Here is a 27,959-nt window from a genome sequence, read left to right as displayed (position 1 = left end):
ACACCCGCCGGGGCCCCGCCTCCTGTGACCCTACCTCCTTCTCACCTCGGCCCCGCCTCCCGCCCGCCGCGGCCCCGGCTCCTCCCCGCCGCGGCTCCGCCTCCCTCCCGCGCGGCTAGTTCCGGAACAGGGCCTTCCCCCCTGTCCATGCGGAGCCGCCGCCGGCGCCGCCCCTCCGCGCTCCCGCGTGCCGCAACCAGCACCGCCTTTCGCCCCCGCGCGCCGCCGTCGCCCCGAGCCGCCGTCGCTGCCGCCGCGCTCGGTGGCTGGCCCGGTGCGGGCGCCGGGCTCCCGCCGCAGGAGAGGACCACCAGGGCCGTCGCCACCACTTCGGCCCGGGTCCGGGCTCCGGCCCCGCCCCGGGCCCCGGCCCCGGCCCGAGCCCCCTGCCCTGTCGGGCGATGAAGTGTCACTACGAAGCGCTGGGGGTGCGGCGAGACGCCAGCGAGGAGGAGCTCAAGAAAGCCTATCGGAAGCTGGCCCTGAAATGGCACCCGGGTAATTACTCCGCAACCGCCGCGGCCCCTCTCAAAAGCCGCGGCTCTCGCGACCTTTCTCACCGCTCTCCGCAGGGTAACTCCAGGGACCCGGCTGTGCCTGGGCTTGCCCGCCGGGTAACTCCCCTCGCCCTGGAAACCGTGCCGGCGTCCGGCCGGGTGGCCCCTGCCCAGCCCTGGCGATGAGGGTTTTCAGCCCATCGGCGGTCGCAGCCCTCCACCCCCAGGCTTCACTGGAGACCCGAGCACCTCGTTCTGTCCCAGACGTCCCCGGGTTCCCGCGTGGACACTTGATGGGGAAAGATAACATCCTAGAGACTTCTCGTGCTCCTCCCACCCCTCCGTAGATGACCCCGAGCGGGGAGGAGTCGAGCTTTTAACCCAGTCCTGTCTCGGGCTTTTCCCTTGCTGGAGTTCCTGCAGCTTTCCTGGGCTTTCACCGGGAAAGCTGCCCTTAACTTCAGCGGGAAATCCCAGCTACTTAAGTGTAATTAAGACAAAGGGGCTAGTCAAATGTCTTCTAAAGAGCTATGCTTTTTTTCTCTTTTGGTAGGTTGAGTGATTCTGTATTTCACTTCGGGTGTTCTGCAGATTGAAAATTTTAATTGCGTGCCTTCCCTAGTGAAGTTATGTGATTACATCTATAGAAGTATGCTTCTTTCGGATGTTTTGTTTAGTTGTAGTCCAGGCCTGTGTGACTGGTGAAGTAATCTGATCTTCTCGACTGGGTAACGAAGACAGTATTTGAATCTCAACTTTTTGAGGTTTATAAGAGGCTTTCATATTAGCACTAGTCCATAAAAATGCTTATAGAGTGGTTAGGATGCTAAGACGGAGACCTTAGCCTTGTTTGAAAAACATGCCTTACTGGAAAGGTAAATACAAATGTAAGCAAAATAGTATAACGCATATAGTTGGTAGTGGGTTACTAGAACAGTGACTTGGTTACTACAACATGGGTAGTCGGTTACTAGAACGTGTTACTAGAACAATGACTTCCCTGGTGGCTCAGATGATAAAGCGTCTGCCTACAGTGTGGGAGACCCGGGTTCAATCCCTGGGTCGGGAAGATCTCCTGGAGAAGGAAATGGCAACCCACTCCAGTATTCTTACCTGGAGAATCCCATGGATGGAGAAGCCTGGTAGACTACAGTCCATGGGTTCGCAAAGAGTTGGACAGGACTGAGCAGGTTCACCTTAACTTTCACTTACTGAAACAATTAATAACTGCCCCAGGAATTCAAGACAAGGAGTTTTCACCATGTACTGAAAGGCAGTGAGGCTTCCCCTGGGCAGCGGAGCCTGGCCATTAGCTGGCTCTAGAGGAAAGAGGGAGAAGAAAATTTAATTGTATGGGAACGAGTACCGTGGTGGCCAAAAGATGGTCCAAGGGACAGTTTGACCGAAGGCAGCGTTTATTGGAAGTCTGAAAATAGGCGTTGAGAGAAGGGCTGAAGGAAGGGCTTAGAACCCCAAATCAGAAGGTAATGGTTCTAGTTGATGGAATAGGAAATAAAGGTATGGGTTTGTTGCTTAAAGCTGTAAATGATGACCGTCAGAGGAACTAAAAAAATCTGATGTATACTGGAAGGGAAGAGGTAAATGAGCCAAATGTTCATCAGGAAGTCACGAGCTATTTCCAAAATTAATAGGTCCAAAAACAGTATAGAAGAATGTTCTCAGAGTAATAGGGATTACTGTTGGAAATGGAGTTGGAAATTTGTTAACTGTCTGGGTGGGGAAGAGTGAGAAAGAGAATTAATACTTGTGACCAAATGCACATGTAATTTTTATGGCAATATTAAAATGTTTTTGAGTAGTAATCTGAGATTAGGTTGTAAAAGTTTTTGAATGGCAAAGAACGGTGAAATGTGTTTTTCCAATAATGGATAGTTGTGGCCAGTTTTATTAAGATGTCCTGGAAAGGTACTATGAAGGCAGCTTAGTAGGTTGAGGGGGACCAGAGACCAAAGTCAGGTAGAGTCAACTGTGGGCACTTAAGGACCCAAACCAGTCTTGGGATCATTGGGAGGGGTAAGGACTGCATTGAAGGGAAGTTGCAAAGGAAAAATGACCAGATTTGATTAGTTGGAAATCAGTGCAAGGAAGAATAGGATAAATACTGTCCCATAAGACATGTGATTTTGATGTGCTTTACTTTGCTCATTAATTTGTTAAGTCTGTCACTCAGCAAATGTTTAATTTCATCCTATGTGCGAGGTGATGCATTAGATATTTCCAAGGTTAACATTTGGGCTGTGCTTCAAAGACTAATGTGTGTCTCATATAGAGGCCACCCATTTTCATTGTTTAAAAAAGGAATTACCTTTATTTATTTTATTGAAGAATTGAGAATAATTTCCAGTAGGGTCAATAGCACTGCCTAGTAAGATCACTCCTTGTGAAAGTCAGTCTTTCAGTAATTCATCTGATGACCGTTCCCTGAGCAGCTTACTGTGGACAAGACAAGAGTGGTCCCTGCCCTGCTGGCCCAGCTGTCTTTGGAGAGACACGGAGGAAAACAGTCACTCCATCCCCTGAGATAAGGGCAGTATGAGGGTAAATGCAAGGTGCTTCTGAGCCCCTGTACCAGTCTGGACTGGGCTTTTGTGAGGGTGGGATAGATGTGCATCCCCGAGCGACATCTAGGTTGAAACCTCAAGTGGGATTGCAGGGAATATAGGAGGTGGGAGGTAAGAGGGAGCGCAGCAGAGCCTAGGAAGGGAAAGAAGTGAGCCTGCCCAGGTGAGCAAGGGCTGGGTCTTGAAGGTTGTGGTAAACCGGATTAGGAAGATTGGGCTTTGAGAAGCCATTGAAGGGTTGCAAACAGGAGAAATGATAGGTTTGTGTTTTTCAAGTATTCCTTTGGCTATATGGTGGAAGACTGGGTTGGAGAGGCTAGGCAGGAGGTAGGGAGAGCAGCAGATCTCATCAGGGACACTGACATCACCAGGATGATGAAAGGACCAGGGAGCAGAGATGATTCACATGCTAAAAATCTCAGTGAACAGGGGGAGTAGATGGGAGGCTAGTGGAGGGTGAGAAGGAGGGGAAGGAGGAGAGGTAGCCAGGTTGTCTGAATCTCCATTTGAATGGACAGAATGCTGATTTGTACTGAGTGGTGAATAAGGATTAGTGACCAGGAGAGGAGGTCAGCTCCATCACCAGACCTTCTGTATCAGAGCCCCAGAGGCCTGTATGGAAGTGTGTTCTCAGGGAGCTTGGCTTCAGTTAAGGCAGGGCTTAAAAGGCGCAGTCCATGAAATGTTCTATAAGGTACTGTAAAATCATTTGGGAGAAAGTAGAGGAGGGCATGAATTTATCTAGAGAAAAACACAAAGAATTGTATAAGAGTGCCTTTTAAACTTCTGTGGCTGGATTTGAAATACCTGTGGCATTTGCCTAATATTAGTAATTAAGGTAGACTTCCCATTTTTTAATGATCGCTATTTAACTTTATAGTCATCTTTTAGATCTCAGTTCAACCTCCTAGTCAACCAGTCACAGGTATATTTAAGTGAAATAAAAAGCCATGTGACAGATTGAAAACGTTATTTAAAAAAGGAGATTCAGAAAGCGAAAGATCTTGCTTTCAGATGGTACATTGATGGGTTTTCTCGTTTTAAAAGCTTTAGCTGTCACCAGACTTCTTTGAGGGAGGCAAGAAGGGAGTGGGAAGAAAAAGGACAACAAAGTACAGTACAGATTAAAAGGTGAAGAAGGACCACCCACCTCCCACCCCTAAACAGTCACCTTTTCTGTCTCATGTCAGGAAACTTAGTTGGCGGCTTTTTCTGCCATTCTGCTTTAATGTGAACTATGCTTCTTTGTTTATCAGACCATCATTACTAATGATTTGATGAAGACATAGAAATCGAGCTGGACTGTACCCTTGTATGGATATCAGGATTGTGTTCAGCTGCAAATGATAGGAAGCCAGCAGTCGTGTTCAAAAAGTCGTTTTATTTTTCACATGTAGCAAGAAATCCAGAGGTGGCCCATTTTGGTGATTCTGGCTGCTTGATGACGCCATCGAAGACCTGTTCCATCATCCTGAACATAAGACTTGAGTCTTTGTGTCAAGTGTAAGCAATTAAGACGTTCACTGCTTTCATTTGGAGGTGCAGAGAGAGGCAGGTGAGCCCCAGGGCAGCAGGTCTCCCGAGAGGTCCTTGGACTCTGCTCAGCAGCTGTCAGATGTGGCCTCACTCACCATCCCAGATGGCAGAAGGGGTCCCAGATGGCAGCATGGAGGAGGAAAGGATAAAGCAGGAATAGGGTGTGTGCTGGTTGTCTTTCCAGGAAGAGTCTAAAAAGCTGCCATAGAACACTTTCATAGATTTTATTGACTAGAGCTTAGTCACACGGTCAGTCCAGGCTTCAAGGGAGACTAGAAATGGCATCTTTATTTGGGGGATCAGTTTCCCCCATAAAATCAGCATTCATTTGTTCCTGGAAGAGGGGATGAACCTGCAATCTCTGCCTCAGTTGTCATAATCTGCCAGTAGGCAGTATACCCAGGCTTTGGGCAGGATGCAAAGGGTGAGTTAGAGCATAAGTTGAGTGCCACCCAGGCCCACCCCTTTCATTAAGAAGAACAGTGCGTCTCCTGGGAAGCTTCACTTAGTTACTGATCGATTTGTGTTTGTATCTGATGGGCTGAAAGTGGGTAACCTGATAATCCCAACTTCAAAAAAGTCTGAGGAGGTAAGGTTTTTAAGTGTGTATATTACTGCTGTGATCAACGTCATAGTTTTGTTAGGAATAAGGGGAAAATGGTATTGAGTAGGCAACTAGTAGTAGTTGTCACAGAGTAGTAATAAAAATCTAAAATAATTAAAACAGGATACTGGGTGTCCTGTGTTTAGAACCAGATGGCAACAAGACCACAACAAGATGAAAGTTGATAGTACTCATTGGAAGTAATAGAAAACCTAGCCATAGTGGTTTAAGTAAGTTAAGAACTTATTTTTCTCACCACAAGAAGGCTTGGAGGTACATGCTTGCTGGCATTGTTTGAGTGGCTGAGTAATGTCATTGTGAATCTCTTGACTTTTCCTTCATGGTTTCAAGACGGCTGCTGAAGCTCCAGCACTCATGTCCGTGTATAAGACAAGGAGAAAGGAAAGAAAATATAGTGTTTTCACCTCACTGGTCAGAACTGTGTCACATGGCCCTCTCTAAGCAGCAAGGGAGGCTGGATAAGCCAAAATGCTTGCTTAATTTTTAGCTCATCCAGCCTGCACAGTAAAGGCTGTAAGAGAAAAAAGAGGGAGAAGTTTTGGATCAGCTGACCTTTAGTATCTGCCACAGAGTGGATTGAGTACTCTATTTGAGGTTAAAAAACTATTACAGTTATCAGTTGGCTTGTCAGTAATTAATATGAAAAATACTTAAAAGTTTGTCAGGTATAAATTCAGCATGACATAATGTGATATTGTTGCTGAAAACTAATATAATTAGCTATAGTGATTAAAAGTCGAATGTTAAGGAATTAATGGTAGCTCCTTGATCATTACTGTCTTTGACTGCATTTGAAGTGTAGGACACAGCTAAGCAACACACACGCACCTGGGCCTCCCAGGAAGTGCAGTGGTAGGGAGCCTGCCTGCCAGTGCAAGAGACACAGGTTTGATCCCTGGGTTGGGAAGGTCCCCTGGAGAAGTAGATGGCAACCCACTCCAGTGTTCTTGACTAGAAAATTCCATGGACTGCAGAACCTGGTGGGCTACAGTCCATGGGGTTGCAAAAAGTCAGACACGACTTAGTGACTAAACAACAACAGTTCCTTCCTTATGATTAAATTCAGGTTAAACATTTCTAGCAGGAATGTTACAGAGGTAATGCTGAATGACTGAGCATGCACACATAGAGTAGAGTATATTATGGTGCACGTAAGAAGTAGGAGATTAGTCCAGAGAAGAGGTAGGCTAGAAGATGACCCATGAGCTGCTCTAAGGAAGGGGAGTTAGACCTGTGATGGAGTTTTTTTATTTCTGTTTTTTACTTTTTGTTAATTTCAAAGGAGCATGGTTCTAAAAGCTTTTTGTGTTCAAGCACCTAAACAAAAAGAACTGAGGCAAAGTACTGCGCTTGAGAAAGTGTTGTCAGTATCAGTTGTTGAGCAGAAGGCTGCTTGAAGGACGTGGGACTGTGTGGTGGTATCTAAAAAGAGGAGGTCAGATACACTTGAGAGCCTTGTTTTAAGACTATTTCTGTTATTTTTTTAAAGAAGTATATGTTGCGTTGTAGCCTAAAGAATGTTGATGTACTCCATAGTAGACTCAAGATACTGATATTTTGCTTTTTGAGTGCTTATATTTAATCACTATAGCTAATTATCGCTGTGTAACACATTACCAAAAACTTAAACAGCAAATATATTCAGGATGTGGACTCACACCGTTTTCTGGGGATCAGAATCAGAATGGTGTACCTGGGTGGTTTGACTCAAGGTTTCTCAGAAGGTTGAATCATCACTGGGAAAACTCATGTTCAAGCTCGCCCCCAGAGTAATGGCAGGCCTCAGTTCCTGTTGGCGGTGGGCCAGAGGCCTCCACTCTTTACCTCATGGTCTTCTCAGAGGCCACCAGAGTGTCCTCACACTATGGCAGCTGGCCACTCCCAGAGATCCAAGAGAGGGCAAGCACCCAAGATGGAGACTGCAGTCTTTCATAATCCAGTATTGCAAGTAATGTCCTGTCCTGTCATCACTTCTGTCCCTGGGTTTCAGTCACACAGACCGACCCTGTTGACGGGAGAGAGGATTACACAGGGTGTGAATGCCAGGAAGGTGGGGGTCCATGGGGGCCATCTTGGAATCTGGCTACCACCCTGAGGCAAAGATGCTTTCTGAATCCCATGGTTAAAGAGGCAAACTAAGAGAAAGGTAATTAGTATAAATTTTTTAAGCTTTATGAGATTTATTTTGGTGTATGTTGATAAGAAGGAAAACCTTAAAGATGATGGTAAAGACACACTGAATGTAATCTAGCACGAAACAGTAACAGTCTTTCTATATCTGATGTATTTTGCTCCTTCTAAAAATAAAATGTGTACTACTTAGGGTTTTCTGTTTGTGGATATCCAGATTGAGTGCTAAGTGACATGCTGAGATTTAGAGAAAAGCATGAAATTTCTACTCGAGTTGACACTTCCAACTGATCTTGATTATCAGCTGTCAGCCACTTCTCTGCTTTTTCCTAGTTGTTCTTCTTCATTTTGTACACATCCATTTATGGCATTCCTGATGGAAGCAGTCCTTTTTAGAGTCTGTCCTCTACTTTTCTGATGAGTGAATTTCTGTCCTTTATTTTAACAGATAAAAATCTGGATAATGCTGCAGAAGCAGCTGAACAATTTAAACTGATCCAAGCGGCATATGATGTGTTGAGTGACCCTCAGGAGAGAGCATGGTGAGTATCGTGCTGTCCCTCCTGGAGTATCTGGTTGGGAGGAATGGTCAATAGAGGTCTTTTTAGAAATGTAATACATCAAACGGTTCGGGGTGTGTTCTGAAGCCCAGTCATCTATTCATTATGTAAAATGCAGTGTTTGGGTAGGAAGGAACCTGAGAGATGATTACTTCAACTCTGATCTCGTAGGCGAAATTTGACAGTAGTAGAAATAGTTTTAATTTTCATACTTATGAAGCTCCTTCTCATTTAATAAGGTCTCTTTGATGTCTGACAAATTAACTGATGTCAGTATTCTTGCCTGGAGAATCCCAGGGATGGGGGAGCCTGGTGGGCTGCCGTCTATGGGGTCGCACAGAGTCGGACACGACTGAAGCGACTTAGCAGCAGCAGCAGCAGAAAAGGAAGAATGTTGACTTATCCTTAAAAAATAGCAAAATTCTGTAAAGCAATTATCCTTCGATTAAAAAATGAATAAAAAATACAGTGTTTTTGTCAAAAATTGTAATATTTTTTCCAAGAACTTCTTTATATGCAGGAGTTAAATATCTACATCTGTGACAGACTCTTTAATGATAACCTGATCACTTAATGCCATTTCTAGACATAAATTTCTACTTTTGAAATCCTTTTGAAGGTTTCCAGATTCTCAGTGAACTTTTTGCTGTGAAACAATAGGTTTTATACTCTGACATAACCATGCAAGATGCTGCTGGTACAGAGAGCAGATGGGTGTTCAGTTCACCTGTGCAAGTTTAAGGGAGAAAGGCTATAAAGAAAATTCTTATTAAATTACCTTTTCTATAAAAACTAGAGAATACTAAATTTTTCTCCTCCTGAGGAATTTGAAAATGTGGCCTTAGACATGCTTTTGCTTTCCTTTGGAAACTTTGAGATTCTTTCCTGCCTTCCATTTGCTCTAGCTCTTGCCTAGATCTTAGGTGATATTCCTGTCCCGAGGAGTCCCTTGTCCTTTGGTTTAAAGCTCCTATCTGTCAATTCTCCTGTGAATTGAAATCAGTTCGGCACAGTGGCAAGGAGTGTGGTCCTTCTGGTGCTGGACTCACGGTTTTGAATTCTAGCTCTTCTGCTTATTGGCTTTATGATTGTGGACAACATTATTTAATATTGCTGAGCTTCAGTTTCTTGTTGTATCAAACAAGGATAATAACTAACTTTATGGAGTGAGGGTCAGTTGTATGTGTGTGAAGCTCTTAGATGATTTACATAAACACTGGGAGAGTGTTATTCACGTCCATGTTGGCAAATTCCCAGATCCCAAAAGTGTTTTTAGTCTGTGGACCAGATGATGTCCACTACTGTATTACGTAGGTTTCTTTCTGGTGAAAGTGCTGCTACCTTTCTGGGAGAGTAGAAATTCCCTGGCTTATTAAACTCCTCTCTTCATGTTGGCTAGTTTCATATATGGCTAGGATCATATAATGACTATAATGGACTTGGAATTGCAGTCGAAGTTTTAATCAGCAGTTCTGTGAAAGATTCTTGCAGAACCATGGATTATAGCCCACCAGGCTCCTCTGTCTGTGGGATTATTCCAACAAGAATACTGGAGTGGGTTGCCATTTCCTTCTCCAGGGGATCTTCCCAGCCTAGGGATCGAACCTGTGTCTCCTGTATTGACATGCAGATATTTTACCACTGAACCACCTGGGAAGCTATTAAGCCTTTACCTGTTGCTATTTTTCTCCATGGTTTTGGTTGTGGGTTGGCCACATTAAAGTGTAAAGAAGTTATATTTTGACTTTCAGAGTAAGGAATCTTCTGAATTCTTATTTATTCAGCCTTCACTGTTGCTGCTAATTTTTTTTTTTGCTTAGGTATGATAATCATAGAGAGGCTCTGCTTAAAGGTGGGCTTGATGGAGAATATCAAGATGACAGCTTAGATTTGCTTCACTATTTCACTGTCACCTGCTACTCTGGTTATGGTGATGATGAAAAGGTAAGAAGTGAACTCACTGATAATTTATCAAGCACTTAAGACTCTTGAATGCAAAATTCCTAAAATTATTCAAAAATAGAAAGTGACAGACTACTCATTTGAAAACTGAGAAACATGGCCTTCATATTTAACCTGTCAGCATGTAAAGACCTTCAGTTGAAACCTAAATGTATTTGCAGTGACAGAGCTTGGGCCTGTAAATTTTTTTAACAGTTTAAAATTTTTTTTAATTAAAAATTTTCATGTTGCATTTAAAAATCTTATCCTATGAGTAGACTACGAAAGTGTTAAGAATTTGTGTTTCTGTTACTGTTTTTTAGGGCTTTTATACGGTGTACCGTAATGTTTTTGAAATGATTGCAAAGGAAGAACTAGAATCTGCTTTAGAAGAGGACATGGAAGATTTCCCAACTTTTGGAGACTCCCAGAGTGACTATGATACGGTAAAAGGAAAACTTACTACCATTTGTAATTAGCATTTATCAGTGTGTCTTTTCCCTATTTCTTAATTTTTTTTAAAAAGGTTCTAGTTCTCCGTCTTGTACTGTGACTCTCTTGTCTTTTGTTTTTCCTGATCCCCTCCCCTCTTTACTTTTTCCTATTGATCATGGTCCCATTCCATTAATTTCCTCATCAAATTAATTCTGAAGAGTTACTGTGTAAAGCCATCAAAGGACTGTCTTCTCTATTGATTAATAGTAATGTTTTATATATATATATATATATATGTATATAAAGAAAAGAGGTTAGATGTTTTGCAGCATCAATGTTTACTGCCTTACTGGAAAAAAAACCCAAATAAGAAATGAGCGTTCCGCCTATTTCTTTGTCACTAGGTGGTCCACCCTTTCTACGCTTACTGGCAGAGTTTCTGCACTCAGAAGAACTTTGCTTGGAAAGAAGAATATGATACACGGCAGGCTTCAAACCGCTGGGAGAAACGAGCCATGGAAAAAGAAAACAAAAAGATTCGAGACAAAGCGAGGAAAGAGAAGAATGAGCTTGTCCGTCAGCTGGTCGCTTTCATCCGTAAAAGGGATAGAAGAGTGCAGGCTCATCGAAAACTCGTGGAAGAGCAAAATGCAGAGAAGGCGAGGAAAGCTGAGGCGATGAGGCGGCAGCAGAAGCTCAAACAGGCCAAGTATGTGGGCTGGGCTGGAGCCTGTCTAGACGTAGGTGCCGGTCCCCGGAAACGTCATGGATACCTGATCTGGCGCTTTCATGGGGTTTAATCCTCACCCTGGCTTCAGCCTTTCTTTTATGTCCTGGCACTGGGATGATGTCTTTTCATCAGCTATGAGAAAGTTTTTCCTTTAGGTTGGGTGTTTTCCTTCAGAGGCCCATTTACACTTGAGATCCTTTACAGGCTCTTATAACATTTAATAATAACTGATATTAATTGAATTCTCTTTCTGTACAAGGCCACATCCTAAGTGCTTTTCTTGCAGCAGTGCTGTGATATAAGTTCTAGTTTCTGTCCTCTTTCTTTTGAGGAAATGAGACAGGCCCAAGATCATGTAGCTAATAAATTGCAGAGGTGGGAATTGGAGCCTGAAGTCAGTCCAGGGCTCTGCTTTTAAGCCCCATGCAGTATTCTACTTTGTCATAGAGACTTAGTGCCTTTAAACTTCTGTTGTTTTGAGTTACTATAAAAGCATTGTGTTCAGAGCTTTATAACATTCTTTAAAAAAACTATTCACTTCTTGAAAGTTCTACCCACCTCATGTTTGGGAAAGTGCCACTTACACTGACACTTAAGATTTAAAACCACCTGAAGACTTTCAGTAAGTTGCTAAGAGTTAGATGTTTCAAAACCTGTTATCTACTGGAGCGATGAGAGTCAACCACAGAACCGCTAACAGATTGAAGTGACTTGGCCCGTTTCAGCCAAGCACAGGTTTTAAGTGTGTAGGCATGGACAATTGGGGAGGATGGGTTTTAAGCCCCAGAAGTAAATGAAACCAATGCAGAGACCGTGCCATGTGTATCCAGGCTGGCAGAGCAGTACAGAGAGCAGAGCTGGATGGCGGTAGCTGACTTGGAGAAGGAGCTCAGGGAGATGGAGGCGCAGTATGAAAAGCAGTTTGGAGATGGATCAGGTGAAGACGAAGCGGAAGACCAGGAGCTCAGAGATGGACAGGATGGTAACTTCCTCCATTCGTTAAAGACTATAGGAAATGTTTTTATTATGCGCTCAGCACGCTCACAAGTACCTGCACAGGGTTCCGGTGTGACACAGCAAGGGACGGGGGGTGGGTGGAAACCCAGAGAGCACCTGGGCTCCAGCCGATGGTTGCCAGCTTCATGCTTGTGTTAAGAATGAGGCTGGAAATTGGATTTTTATGTGCCATCTCCCAGTTTTTAAATATGGCAGATAATTGAAAAACAATTTGGCATGGCCAAATGATGGTAGTCTATGGAAGTACACAGTATAATTGCGATAATTTCATTCACAATTTTCTGACCATGTTTTAAACTACTTGTCTGCATAAATATAATGAGAAGTGGGCATATTATCAGGTGTAACTGGTTATTTTCTAAAAAGGCAATTAAGCAGTAGGTCAAATTTTAATAGTAAGTCTTTCCGGAAAAGCTGGTGTTGTGCAGAAGTCTGTCCAGTATATATAAATTGTCTCATTTCTGACCTGTTGAGGGGCTCCTGTTTTGTGCTGCAATGTGTCTTTTCTCTGCCTCTGTCATTAGAGCACAGGCATGTGACTACCGTAAAAGAAGAGGAGTGGGCATTGTTGAGAATAGTGATCAATATACCTGACTTTCCCCACTGTCTCTGGCTATTCCATGATAAAAAATTAAATGATCTAAACATAGTTTAATTAATTTTACCTTATTTACAAGTGTGGCTTTTCATTGAGTAATAGCTCATGGTAAAATGATACTTTTGTTTACTCCAAATGATTAGGAAATGGAACGTTTTCTTAATAAATTAGAAGTAGTGTGTGTAAAAGTGCTTTGAGAGCTATAAAGCACCATATAAATGTAAGGTGACGTGATTACATGGAGCTTTACAATCTATAAGGTGCTTTCACACACACAATCTTGCTTTGTCCTCCCACGGTACCCCTTAAATGTAGGTTTTGCTCATGTAATTATCTCTGTTTTACTGATGAAGAAACTAGGACTCTGAGAAGCTCTGGTATGTGTCTGAGAACATATGAAAACATTCTTAGGTGCAGATTATGTCTTCAAATTCAGTATTCTTTATTCACTATTTGAATAAGCTATTTGAAAGCGTACACGTAATTAGAAAGTATCTTATGCTAAAATTGGTGGTATTTTGATTATTTCAGAATGTCCTTCAGAATCATACTACCATTACTTATGAAAAAAACAAAAGGTAGAATATAGGAGAGATATCTTGGGATCTTGATCCCATAATAAATTTGAAACAGCAATCAGTTTACTTGTTTATTTCTTCTAAAGATAGAATGTGAGATTGTGCAAAGACTTTCAGCAGAGCTTAGATTTTGTAAAGCATCAGTACTGATAGTAATTATTCCATTATAATAAAGCTTCAAGCTTATAAAATCTGTGAAGACAGTGTTGGAGTTTACATATAATATACTGTTTTATGAACCGTCTTTCTCATAAGGAATATCATGAGCTATTTAAGCTGACTTAAGCGTTTAAAAGTAGATTACAGTTATAGGTACTATACTGTATTTCCATTTGTATGGGCTTCCTTGGTGGCTCAGGTGGTAAAGAATCTGCCTGCAATGCAGGAGATGCAGGTTCGATCCCTGGGTCAGTAAGATCCCCTGGAGAAGGGAAAAGCTACCCACTCTAGTATTCTTGTCTGGAGAATTTCATGGACAGAGGAACCTGGTGGGTACAGTCCATGGGCTCATAAAGAGTAGGACATGACTGAGCGAATAACTTTTTCACTTTTACATTTGTATCAGACACAACTGAGTGACTGAACTGAACTTGTTGAAAAAACTGCTTTGTGGTAGAAATATGAAAGTGACATTTGATTTTCTGAGCTTAACACACATCTCGGACTCTGACAATTTTTTGAATCATCTTCTGAGTAGACTTATAAAAAGAACTTGAAAGATAAAGTGATTTATTTCAATGCCTTCCCCTGTAATTCAGTGCTGCTTTTAAAAGGCCAACTCAAATCCTGGTAACATGTTTTTTTCTTGGTGAAGAAGTAACAAATTTTAGTTTCTAATTTGTGTGCAATTTTAGATCCTTACCAAAGAGATGTACCTTGCTAACATGTTTTAGATTTAGGTTCTAATCAAACAGGATTCTCACTGTAGGCTTCCCTCTGATAGGTAAAGACAGTGACGAGGCCGAGGACGCAGAACTTTATGATGGCCTTTACTGCCCCGCATGTGATAAGTCTTTCAAGACCGAAAAGGCGTAAGTTTACTATCTCTGCACTCACCTCTTCTTTTGAGGTGAGGTGTAACACTTTGAAAGTCCTTAAAGAAAATGCTCAGAGCAGTTGTTCGCTCTCCCTCACCTTTCATCTTGGAGGAATATCTTCCCAGTGGAGAAGAGGGAACCATCTGCACCAGCAGTTAAGCCTGGTGTACTGATTCTCGTTCATGCCGTGTTCCTCTTTAAACGCATATGCTGTCTCTAGAAAGAAATGTTGCTTATTTTGGTGAAGAAGGCAGAGTCACAGAGGCAAGGGGGCGCTGAGCTGAGGCTGGTCCCCTGTCTCCACTGATGTGCACACTCACGTCCGGCCGTCACACTACACTGCCTTGCAGGCCGTGGCCCCCAACCCAAGACCTTTAGATCTGTCCTGCCTGTAGTGTATTTGCTGAAGTGGCAGGACTTTGTCATTGGGGAACAATGATGAAGGGAGAAGTATTAAAAAGGATACTGTCCTAACGCAGGAGGTACAGGGGCAAACGTGGGAGAAGACGAGAGGAGAACTAGCAAGGGAAAAAGGAGCAGAACGTGTGCACTACAGAAGGCGGAGGTCAACAGTGGAAATGGGGCTGTGGGAGTCCCAAGTGGTACCACCATGTAACGCCAGGGAAAAGCGGTAGTGTCAAGAGGAGCGGTGGGAGGCAGACAAGTTAGAACCAAACAAGGAAACAAAAGCCACAAGGAAGGAGGTTTGAAAAATTATTTTTATTTGGAAACTGAATGTCAAACTGGCAAGTTGCATATATAGAGTGCCCAGTTCACCTTTTGCTCACATTTCACCCCGTTTGCATCTGCTTATTCTCTTTCCACACACAGACAAGATTTTTACTGGAATAATCTGAGAGCAAGTTATGTGCGTAAGGCTCCTTTACCTCTAAATACTAAAGTATATATTCCTTAAGAATAAGGACATTCTTTCACATAATCACAGCTGTCAGCTTCAGGAAATTTAGAACACTGATGCAGTACTTTTCATTTACTACCCATATTTCACTTCTGTCAGCTGATTTCTTTGTTAACGTCCTTTGTAGCATTTTCCCAGCTTCAATATAGGATCTAGTGTAGGATCACGTATTATTGCATTTATTTATTTGGTCTCATTTAATCTGGACCAGTTCCCTTGTCTGTGCCATTGATGGTTTGGAAGAGTACTGACCTTCCAAATGTCTTTTTAAGCAGAGCATTTCTCACTTGGGGTTTGTCCACTTCCTCATGATTAGATTCAGGTTGCTCAGTCCTAGCTAGAGTGCTGTGCACACCTGTGTTGCTCTCAGGGTTTCTGTCTAGAAGCACAGACGGCTGCCCGCCTCATGGCTGGTGACCATTTTGATTATCCAGTCAGGGTGTTGTCTTATTTTTCCACTGTATAGTTAGTGTTTTTTCCCTTGCAGTGTTTTCCCTTGTAGCATGTTTAATATGTGGGGAGACACTTTAAATCCCTGCAAATAATCTTTCTCTTGATCAAAATTTTCTTCCTAGATTTGGCATCTATTGATGGTTTCAGCTTGTGCCTGTCTTCACTAGAATTGTCTCAAAATGAGGCTTTTCCGGTGCCAGTGCTCCTGCATCATAAGTCATCGTTTGACCTGCTGTACATGAGAGCACTGATCTGCATGTCTGTTGTCAGAATGAATTTAGAAAGTTTGTTTCAGTATGTTAAATTCATCATTGCCCTTTTCATGCTCAGAATTTCCCAGGTGTGTTCAGTGACAGTTCCGTCAACATGACTCCTTGTCCTTTGACGTGTCTGAGTCATATTATTGAACACTTAATTTCCGGCACAGAATGTTCCAGTTTCTCCTGAAAACCTCGTTCTTAAAGAGAATTTTAGTGGGAACGAAAAGTAGGCAATCCCCACTACAAAATCCAGCTCTGAACAGGATGCGATCCAGTCCTTTAGGGTTGTCAGTTTTATTGTGTTAAGTGTTATTTAGCTGCCCGTGGGAGCACTGAGATAGACATCGCTTACATAGTTTCACACAGAATGATGGAGATGCATCTGAACTTATATTTAGGGTAGTGGGAGAGAGAAGAGAGACCCTTCTTGAAAAATGCAAAAGGACATAAACTACTCTTATACTTCAAGGCCTCACATCACCATTTCTGAGATCCAAGGGGGCTCCCTTTAAATGTTAGAATCTTGCTTTGTGATTTTCCACTTAGCCATGCTTAAGTGATTAAGAGAAAACAGTGATGAAGGTTTGAATTCTTAGAATGCGAAAAGAAAAATATAGAGAATTTGACCTAAAAAAAAAAAGATAGGAAGAAACTATGTAGATAAGAGTACAAAGGGAAGGGAGGGAGAATGCTGGAATACAGGGAAAAAGAACAGTCATGGGCTTCCAGTGTACTTAAATGCCTAAGAAATCCCCAAAGGGTTCTGTCTCATAGTATCACTGATGATTTGCTTATTAGTTAATGGGAAAAAAGTAGATTTCAGCTTGGTTGTATTCATCCAGCGACACAGTTGGGCATCTGTGAATTAATCTCCTTGCAGTCACTCATTTCAACTTGTCCTTTCAGTATGAGGAATCATGAAAAATCAAAGAAGCATCGGGAAATGGTTGCCTTGTTAAAACAACAGTTGGAGGAGGAGGAAGCAAATTTTTCAGGACCTCAAACTGACGAAAACAGTCTGAATGCCAATTCAGAGGAAGAGATGGAGGATGCGCCAAAACAAAAGTACTTCTAAAAATGTCACTAGACCTACTTAGCCCATTTAGAGATTGCATTTAAATGCTGTTTTATTGCAGAGAAATTATTCTGTTATGCTAATACTGTCTGTGTTTCTTCTAGTTAAGAGAACTTTCAAGTATTGAAATGGATAAAGACATGATGTCAGATATAATTTTTACAGACTGTATTATGACTTAATAGCAGTTTTATAACTGGCTGATATGCTAATTACTATCAATTGAACTACTATTATATTTTTCTAAAATGATAATGTGGGTATTTTTCTTTTAATGCTTTCTGATACTCATCATTTTTTAATATGTTAGTCTTTGTATCACTAGTATTTTGGTATTTTTTTCTTTTTACTTAGTCACATATTTGACATTTTGATCTATGTTTGTTCTTAGGCTTTCTAGAAAACAGAAGAAAAAGAAACAGAAACCAGCACAGGTATGTTGAAAAAGTTTTATTAACATTCAATATCAAATGTAAATTGGAGTACTCTTGTTTATTCAGTGTAAGCTGTATTAAGGAGAGGAACTTTCACACCCTAATTTCATATTGATTGTAAAACATTAAAAGGAGCTGAAAATATTTTGGTTTTTCAGTGCTTTGCCCCATTATACGGGCTTCCCTGGGAGCTCAGCTGATAGAGAATCCACCTGCAACGCAGGGCCTTATATGTGTGGTCAGTTCACCTAGTTACTGTTGTCTGTGTTTAAAAAATTTGCATGTGGCATTCTCATAATACGGGTTTAACTGAGGGATCACATTACAAACATCTAGACACACGTGACGGTAAGATTTTTAAATCAAGGTAGCCATTCACCTCATAAATATATTAAAATGAAAGGATTGATCATTTGTATATCCAAGTTTATTGTGCCAACAATGTAAATGAGATTATGGAAAGGGAAAATTTGCTTTCCTACTTCTGGGCTTGTATCTGGAGAAAACTCTAATTTGAAGAGATCTATGCACCCCAGTGTTTATAGAAGCACTGTTTATAGTAGCCAAGACATGGAAGCAAGTGTCCTTCAATAGATGAATGGATAAATAGGGTGTGGTGCATATACACAATGGAGGAGTATTCAGCTATTTAGAAAGAATGAAATAATGCCATTTGCAACAATGTGAATGGACCTAGAGATTAAGTGAAGTAAGTCAGAGAAAGATAAATATCATAAAGTATCACCTATATGTGGAATCGAAAAAATTATACAAATGAACTAAACAAAAACAGACTCATAGACATAGAAACCAAACTTATAGTTCAGTTCAGTTCAGTTCAGTTCAGTCGCTCAGTCATGTCCGACTCTTTGCGACCCCATGAATCACAGCACGCCAGGCCTCCCTGTCCATCACCAACTCCCGGAGTTCACTCAGACTCATGTCCATCGAGTCAGTGATGCCATCCAGCCATCTCATCCTCTGTCGTCCCCTTCTCCTCCTGCCCCCAATCCCTCCCAGCATCAGAGTCTTTTCCAATGAGTCAACTCTTTGCATGAGGTGGCCAAAGTACTGAAGTTTCAGCTTTAGCATCATTCCCTCCAAAGAAATCCCAGGGCTGATCTCCTTCAGAATGGACTGGTTGGATCTCCTTGCAGTCCAAGGGACTCTCAAGAGTCTTCTCTAACACCACACTTCAAAACCATCAATTCTTCAGCGCTCAGCCTTCTTCACAGTCCAACTCTCACATCCATACATGACCACAGGAAAAACCATAGCCTTGACTAGACAGACCTTTGTTGGCAAAGTAACATCTCTGCTTTTGAATATGCTATCTAGGTTGGTCATAACTTTCCTTCCAAGGAGTAAGTGTCTTTTAATTTCATGGCTGCAGTCACCATCTGCAGTGATTTTGGAGCCCAAAAAAATAAAGTCTGACACGGTTTCCACTGTTTGCCCATCTATTTCCCATGAAGTGGTGGGACTGGATGCCATGATCTTCGTTTTCTGAATGTTGAGCTTTAAGCCAACTTTTTCACTCTCCACTTTCACTTTCATCAAGAGGCTTTTGAGTTCCTCTTCACTTTCTGCCATAAGGATGGTGTCATCTGCATATCTGAGGTTATTGATAATTCTCCTGGCAATCTTGATTCCAGCTTGTGTTTGCCAATGGGATTAGTGGTAGGGGGAGGCAAATTAGTTGTTTGGGAGTAACATATATACTCTACTGTTTATAAAATAGTTAAATAACAAGGACCTATTATATAGCACAGGAAACTATATTCAATATCTTATAATAACACATACTGGAAAAGAATTGGAAAAATATATATGTAACCGAATCACTTTACTGAAAACCTGAAACCAATACAACATTGGGAATTAACTATAATTTTTTAAAAGTGATTAAAAATGGAGTATTTGCTTAAAAACTTGTAGTGATTGTGATTCTTGAAAAAAATGTTACTCAATAAGTCAATAAGTCATTTAAATATTTCACCTTGGGGGTTCATATTGAATTTCTATCTTAAGAATCATTATTAACTAAAAATATGTTGTAACACAACATACTGTGTTACACATACATGTTGTTAATATATGTAACACAATTTTTTGGATTTTTTGAACCTATAAAAACAAAATGAGCTTGTCCATTTTACTAAGGATATTTGTTGATTCTACAGGGAATGAAATTGATTTCTGTTCTGTTTTAATGTGATCTAATTATGTTAGCTTATATTAAGTAGTAAATGTTAACTGTAGTTTTTTTTAAAAATTGGATGTGTTTTTATGAAAACTTAGGTATGCACTAATAATTTTTCATAAAAATTTAGATTTGGCTTGTCTATCCAAATGGTTTATGTTTGATAATTTTTAGCTATTTTATGGGCTTCCCTGGTAGCTCAGCTGGTAAAGAATCCACCTGCAATGCAGGAAACCCTGGTTCGATTCCTTGGTCAGGAAGATCCCCTGGAGAAGGGTTATGCTACCCACTCCAGTATTAGGCTTCCCTGGTGGCTCAGTCGGTAAAAAATCCATCTGCAGTGTTGGAGACCCGGATTTGATCCCTGGGTTGGGAGGATCCCCTCCCTGGAGGAGTACATGGCAACCCACTCCATTATTCTTGCCTAGAGAATTCCCATGGACAGAGGAGCCTGGCAGACTACAGTCCATTAGGGGTAGCAAAGAGTCAGACACAACTGAGCCACTAAGCACAGCACAGCTGTTTTATATTTCAGAAATTATCATGACACATGAATTAATCACTATTAAAACTGTGACTTGGAACTTTTTGCCTCAGTTATAAAACCACACAGCAAATTGTATGTTACTTTTATTAAATGATTCATGTCATTTTCTACCCAAGACTTGCTAGTCATTAGTTTAGAACACTTTTTTTCTTGTGTGCCGGAACCACTGGAAAAGACAGAATAGAGAGGAATTTATACCCAGTAGGTCCTAAGAGTGCAGCAGTAAGCACATATATTTGTATTCTCTTACCAAGGAAGATACTTGTTTGCTGCTGCTGCTGCTAAGTCGCTTCAGTCGTGTCCGACTCTGTGCGACGCCATAGATGGCAGGCTCCCCCGTCGCTGGGATTCTCCAGGCAAGAACACTGGAGTGGGTTGCCATTGCCTTCTCCAATGCATGAAAGTGAAAAGTGAAAGTGAAGTCGCTCAGTCGTGTCCGACTCTTAGCGACCCCATGGACTGCAGCCTACCAGGCTCCTTTGTCCATGGGATTTTCCAGGCAAGAGTACCGGAGCGGGGTGCCATTGCCTTCTCCATACTTAAGTTTACCACCCCATTTTTCTCCTCCAAAGGTGTATGTATTCCTTGATGATACCTATGTTTTCTGATTGTATCGGGGAGAAAGCCCCAGTTCAGATCTAGTTTTCTGTAGCACTTTTCCCTGGATTTTTTCTAAGTTCTTTTTGAAGGGAAAGGTAGTGTGGAGACACATACAGGTAGATAAAGGAGCAGAAAGCAGCAGAAACTAAGAATCATGAAACTTCAGGTTGGGCGTTTTCTGTATTGTCAAAAAAATTTGCATAAGCCAACAAGGATTGTGAAAGAAAACCTCAGAAAATTGAAATTGAGTGTAAACAAATAAAACCCTCTTGCTGACAACAAGGAAGAATTAATGCAAGAAACTTTGAATGCAGCACTCTGAACACCATCCATGGGACATACTCTGAAGACAAAATTAACTGCAAAAGAAAAAAATCTTAAACTTTACTTAGATATTTTAGTGATATTGGTGTGATATTTCTGAAACTATTTTATGTGTATTATACGATAAAGCAAATAAGTAAATGTACTAATGTTGTCGGGAAACAGATTCTCTTGTAGGAGAAGGGAAATAGAGGTATAGATTGAGGGAAGGAGAGAAGAACACCAGTGTACTACTGGAATTGGAGGTATGATGTTAAAAAAATAAACAAGACACAAATGCTCAGTATACGCTGAGGGCCCTGAAGCAGTGATACCCAGCGGCAGTGAGCATGTATAGTACACACATCTTCGTTTCTAAGCCCCCTTCCCCAGTAAAAGGAGTCAGGATTTGGTCCTTGGGAAAATGACTGATTCTAGGGCCAAGACAGAAAGTACAAAGTGAGCCTGGATTATAGATGCTGGAAATAAAGGGAGTATTCAAAAATTATGGGAATAAGTCAGAAGTATCCAGAAGTCAGCTTACGGGCTTGCCAAATATGAGAAATTTTGAGTCGTCAAAAAGAATGGTGACAGATTTTACATATTGATTTTATTTTAAAAAAAAATCACGAGTCTATATTGAGCCTTAAAGAAGAGAGTTGGAGAAAGGAGGCAGATGGGAAGGCATCACTCCAAGAATATGAATTAATACAAATGCAAATGGCAGGACTATTCTGGACCCACCAGTATAATAAATGGTTCACATAAGAATCATCAATAGATGCTAGATCCTGAGGGTAAATAGTTATTAGGAAAGAAGATACTGATATACTCTGCTTATTACTTATTAAAAAATGAAAAAGGTGCTTTATAGTAGAAAAATCCAGCAATAACCATCTTAACCAAATGATGAGACTTTAATCACTGGAAAGTGACACTTTGCTTCCTGATAAAATGTACTGAGGGCACAGCATTATGTCTGTAACATTCCTGCTAGAAATGTTTAACCTAAATTTAATCATGAGGAAGTAACTGTTGTTGAGTCACTAAGTTTTGTCTGACTCTTCTGCAACCCCATTGACTGTAGCCCACCAGACTCCTCTGTCCATGGGATTCTTCAGGCAAGAATACTGGAGTGGGTTGCCATGCCCTCCTTCAGGGGATCTTCCCGACCCAGGGATCAAACCCACATCTCCTGTGTTGGCAGGCAGATTCTTTGCCACTGAGGCACCAGGGAAGCCCTGCAAAAAAGGACATTACTGCAATACGTATATGGATTGTGTAACAGATAATGACAGTTTAAGTTCTTGGGTGTGAAGAGGGAACTGGAAAGGAAGGAGAATGTTCTTAGGACAGACATGATATCTTCCTGCAGCTTGCTTTTATAGTTCTGGGGGCGGGAATCAAGGGGGGACATTTTGCAGAGAAAGGGAACAAGGGGAGAGAAGAAGGAGAAAACAAATGTGGCAAAACATTACCGGAGGCAAAAGCAAGCCAGAAGATACATTTGTCAGGTGTTTTTTCTTGTATAATGCCTGTGTGTTGCAGTTTTCTTTTTTCCAATTGTAAAATAGTTGTTCATTGCCTGATCATTTGGAAATTATGGAAGACTATCAATATCATCCCTAATTCTGCCTATGGATATTCCTTAATGTTGAATTAAGTTGTAATCAAAGGTTATATATAGTTTTCTCTCTTCTGTTTTTGCTAATGTGTTCTTTTCCCACATAATTGAATCAGTGTCTTTGGAAATGTGACTTTGAAGAGCTCCATAGTTTTCCTTCATTTGTTCAACCATTCACTTACTGAATATTTGGATTGTTTCCAATTTCCCCTAATTTAATATTTCTCTAATGGACATTCATATTCTTCTTTTCTGCCTCTCCTTTTTATACCTTGAAGATAATCCTCCTACTAGAGTATATAGGACATGACCATTGTTTATTATAGCTGTTTGGTAACATAATATAAAAAACTAGTGGTATTATAGTATTTATTTTATAATGGCATACATGTTTTCTTACCTAGAACTATGATGATAATTTCAATGAAAATGGAATTGGAGAAGGAGTAAAGATTGACCCGGAAGATACCAACCTAAATCAAAACAGTGCCAAAGAATCAGAAGATAGTCTCCAAGAAAACGTTGGGGTCACAGAGACTGTGGAACTGTGCGATGACCCCAAAACTGAGGCTAAAAGGTAAGACAGAGTCATGTGTTGTTTTCTAATACTTAATACTGGTAGTCAGGATGGCTTTTCATATATCAAGTAAAATACCCTTTCCCATGGTGGACGCTGGGAGTTGGATGTATCTGTGACTTGTTCTTACACGTGTATGTCTACCAAGGATGATGTTGGAGGGAGATTGCTAGACAGTGTGCTCAGACGTTTCAGCAGCATGGCCCAAAGCAGAAAGGGGTTTCATGGACCGAGTTTCTGTTTTTCTCATCCTGGTGAAGTCCTTATTTTGTGCTGGGTCAATAGTCCTTGGTGAGGCTACAAGGCTACAGACAAGGCCATGCCCCACTCACCCAAGCATCACTGCCCGAACTTCCACACTCAGGCAGCCAGCCTGCGTTCGGCCCCAGCACAGGGCATCAGGGTGGATGTGCCAGCTTGGGGCCTTCGCTGTCTGGATGCCTGGGAGTCATGGTGCTGCCCACGCCTCCGGGGTTGGCCAGGGAGAGGTCTCACTCAGGAGATGAGTGGTGTGGGTGCCTTGAAGACTGGAGAGTGGAAAGCTGGAAGAGGGGGTTGTAGCCACTCTGATGCTTAGTGTGTGTCCCCATCTTATACACGAGGAAACTGAGTCTGGGGTAAATGACTTGCCCCAGAACAAAAACTGGTAAGTGGAAAGGCTGGCTGACTACATGGAGGACCCAGCTCTGCTAGTTCCGTGGTGCCCTGCTGTCCTGTAAAGATCCCTCGGGGGCTGCTTGGGCACATGAGGGGTGGACCGAAAGGTGGGGTTCCAGGCCCCTGAGCACCTCCTTCATCTAGAGCTGAAGTATTTTTATTTATTTTCCATATGACTTCTGTGTGGGTTTCACTGGGGGAGGAAAAGGGTTACTCAGTGCTCACAGTCAGACTTTGGCAACCACTAATAAAATTCCATTTCCTCACTTAATGATGTGAGAAAAAGAATCAGAATTCAGGTGACCTCTTCCCTGCTGAGGAGTGGCGGAGCTGGGGTAGACGCCCCACCAGCCCGCGTCCCCCTGCCCAGTATCCTGATGCCCAGTGCTTTTCTGCAGGTCCCCTCTGCTGCTTCTCGGCAGTGCATAGACACTAGCCACCTACTACGTGTGTGTGTGTCTGGAGTGCATTTTTTTTCTTCTTATGTATGTTTTATTAACATTGACATACAACATTATTTTAGTTGCAGGTATATAACAGTGATTTTGACATTTATATACATTACAAATTGATACCACAATAAGTCTACTAACTGTCTCCATACAAAATTAGTGCAATTTTCTGGAGTATATTCATATGAATACATTATATCTCCTCTAAAGTACATTTTAGAAATAAAGTCTTAGATACTAACTTCGGAGTTGTAGCTGTCTTTCATAATATGGTAAGTTCTTTGGGAATAGTATCCTAAATTTTCCCAAATTAGCCTAAATGCTAAATATTGTTGGATATATTTGTGGCCTCTCTGATGTTATTTTGTAAATTATTTTGTAAATGTTGAATCTTTTGCCTTTTATGTCATTGTGTCTTTTTCTTGATATTCTCAAAGCTGGCTGAATACTACATAGGATTGTGTTACACTCCTTATCTGCATCTAAAAAAAGGTTTTATTGTATTTATTTTTGGCTATGCTGCATCTTCATTGCCGTGCGGCCTTCTTCCTCTAGCTGCAGGGAGCGGAGGCTGCTCTCTACTTGCGGTGTGCGGGCTCCGCATTGCAGCGGCTTCTCTCACTGTGGAGCCTGGACTCCAGAGTGCTTGAGTAGTTGCGGCACGTAGACTCAGTAATTGTGGCTCCTGGGCTGTGGAACACAGCCTCAGTCAGTAGTTCCAGCTCACAGGCTTAGTTGCTTTGTGGCATGTGGAATCCTCCTGAATCAGAGATCGAACCCATGTCTCCTGCATTGGCAGGTGGATTCTTTACCACTGAGCCACCAGGGGAGCCCCATTTGTCAGCATCTTTGAATGTATAGACCACGTAACTTAATACAGACTCCTAGGTTCTGACTGAAGAACTGTATCCTTATGAAGTGCTTGACAGCATTTTAAGTCATTGGTTATAAGCCATCCCATCTGTTCTGTAAACACAGTTGCACTCAGTTTGGCTAGCACCAATGAGGGGTATGAGAGCACTGAGGAAAATGAACATTCACGTAGCAGAGTAAGTGGAGGGATGTTCTGGAGTTAAAGCAGAACAGGAGGAAACTGAATATACCGACTGGCAGTCTCTGGATTATAGAATACAGGGGAGAGAAACTCATCACATCCACAGAAAGACATCATCTTTTAATAAAATGCTTTACATGTAACAAATTTAATTATATGAAAGTGCATTGCAGTGTCTGTTTTTCTCATTTCACTTTGGAACTGGTGAAATGTTTATCATCAGCTGAATCAGGTTTAACAAGTTGTCTCTTAATGTCATAGATTATTTGTGAGCACTGCTGGTTGGCCATGAAGATGGTTTGCTTCAGTAAATGGAGTATTAAGTACTTACTTTTTTTTTTTTTTTTTTACAAAAGTATGCTGAATAAAAGTTCAAAGATATTTTAGAGGGCTTGCTTTATCTTGTGTTTCAACTTTTAAGTAAATTCCTTATTTTTTGTATCAAATTTGGTATTTAATGTTACCTCTAAAGTTGTTTTTTAAAGTTGTTCATTTGAGATGTGAAAATTAATTCACTTGGCCATTAAAATGAATGAATTTTTCTTTAAAATGCATGTTACTCTTTTGAATCTTCTTGGGTTCTAGATGACAGTTGAAAGGGCGGTGCGTTATTATTGAATTAGTCTGAATTCTTTCATTTATTTTCCAGTGTTTCTAAACCCAAAGGAAAGAAAGCCAAAGATACTAAAAAGTCTGTCAGAGTGCCTGCTGAACCACAGACAATGGTAGGTCCAAAGAATATTGGCAGCTTTTCAGTGGACCTTGTTGTTTAAACAGTGTAATCTACATTCTTGATTCTAATCTAAGGATTTAAGTGTGTACCTGGTGAACCCTTCACCTGCTGCATGCGATGGCTCCATCAGCGGTTTTCCTTGATGAATGGAAAATTTATTCCGAATATATGTGCCACTGACGTTTTTTTCTTTATAGTAAACAGAGGCACACTGAACATATCAGATTATACCAGAACAGTTACTATTGTGTTTTCATTACTTTGAAATCCGGGGCCTTATCCTTATGGCGTGTGCTCTTGAATTCTCAGGACCCTTAGAGTTGATGGTATTGCTTAATGGAACTCAGCTTCCAAGAACAGTTGCCTCTGCTGAGTCTGTCTTGTTATTTTGCAATTGCTTGATATTTAATCTCAACATGAAAACATTGCTCTCAGATAATAACACTTGCTTTTATTTATGATTTTTTTTTCCCCCCTTCTCAGAGTGATGTGCTTATCAGCTGTACAACCTGCCATAGTGAATTTCCATCCCGGAATAAACTTTTTGATCATCTAAAGGCCACTGGTCATGCAAGAGCACCTTCATCCTCAACATCTTTGAACAGTGTAACAAACAGTAGAAACAAGAAAGAGAAACGTAAAAACAGATAGAAATTCTGCCAATGCTTTTTTCTTTCAGTTGTCTCTAGCTTTTGAAACCAAAAACTGAACTGAAGTCATCTAAAGAGTTAAAATTTCAGTGATCTGCAATTTATTGCATTGTGGAAAATTATTTTTTATCCTGTAAAAACATTTTTTTTTGTTTAATATATATTTTTTAAACATGTCATTAGTGACTGAATTCTACTTTTGCCATCTGAAATTGACTTGAATGTCCGAAAACAGGTAAATATTGTAAAGTATGCTTTCTTGACTTTTGTTGGCTCATGTGGACAGAAATGTACAGGGAGAATTAAATTATTTTAACACATACAAATTCTCCTTTCTGCTTTATTTTGTGAATTTCACATGAAGTATTTTTATATGATTCAGTGCTTCTGTGTTGTTCTGCTTCATGATCTGTTGATGACTCAGATCATTTTAAAATCGTCATGGATTTTTTTCCACCTGATACCATGACTCCAGTTCTGATTTTAAAACCATTTCTAAATAACCTGTTGTTGATTAATGCATTTCCCCCCCGGAGGATAATGATAAATGGAAACTAATTGAACATATACGGTTGTTTTTCAACAATAGTATTTCTTCAAGGTATATCTGTTTAACTTGAGATTTTACTAGTAATTATCAATAGGATATATCTTTTGGTTTTGCACCCTGATTTGACTCATAGAGTTGAAACAAATTAATTCATAGGGTGCTTCCTCCTCATAAATGTGCACAGTGGCAGGTATAAAGCATGATGAATTCAGGTGGCCCATGGTTCACAATGAATTCTGACTCTTTAATAGAGAATATTCTTCCTTAGATTTTTTTTTTCACTGTTTTCAGAAGTTTTTTGTTTTTTCATCATTCAATGGAGAGAAACTTTTTAAATGAAAGATTGTTCTCCAGGTCTGCTATTCATGCCATGTGTTCTTTAGGAAGGATGAATATTAAATCAAAAGAAATAGGGAGAATCTTTATGAGTGTGGTCGAGTACATGGATCAGTGACGAGTCAGGTTTTAGGATGGATTAAATAGGCGGTGTTTTTAGCTGAACTTGAAAGTAGTTTTGAACTCACTCACTTTGAAATATATACTTGCTGTTCAGTGAGGTTCAGATCAGATCAGATCAGATCAGATCAGTCGCTCAGTCGTGT

General features: G+C 41.1%; 1 protein-coding gene across 1 annotated transcript; it reads left to right on the top strand.

Annotated features, from left to right (window-relative positions):
* Positions 1 to 241: 241 nt before the first annotated feature.
* Positions 242 to 27,959, top strand: DNAJC21 (DnaJ (Hsp40) homolog, subfamily C, member 21). The gene is made up of 12 exons (XM_010853811.1): positions 242 to 498; positions 7,819 to 7,912; positions 9,751 to 9,874; positions 10,195 to 10,317; positions 10,711 to 11,015; positions 11,867 to 12,018; positions 14,173 to 14,260; positions 16,805 to 16,963; positions 17,365 to 17,407; positions 23,089 to 23,261; positions 26,074 to 26,149; positions 26,641 to 27,959. Exons 1-12 carry the CDS (start codon positions 402 to 404, stop codon positions 26,806 to 26,808), a joined length of 1,602 nt encoding a protein of 533 aa, XP_010852113.1. The 5' UTR covers positions 242 to 401; the 3' UTR covers positions 26,809 to 27,959.

Source organism: Bison bison, unplaced genomic scaffold, assembly GCF_000754665.1.
Source record: "Bison bison bison isolate TAMUID 2011002044 unplaced genomic scaffold, Bison_UMD1.0 scf7180017864331, whole genome shotgun sequence".
Classification (NCBI taxonomy): domain Eukaryota; kingdom Metazoa; phylum Chordata; class Mammalia; order Artiodactyla; family Bovidae; genus Bison; species Bison bison.
Note: the sequence above shows the minus strand (reverse complement) of the source record. Positions and strands in the feature narration are given on the sequence as shown.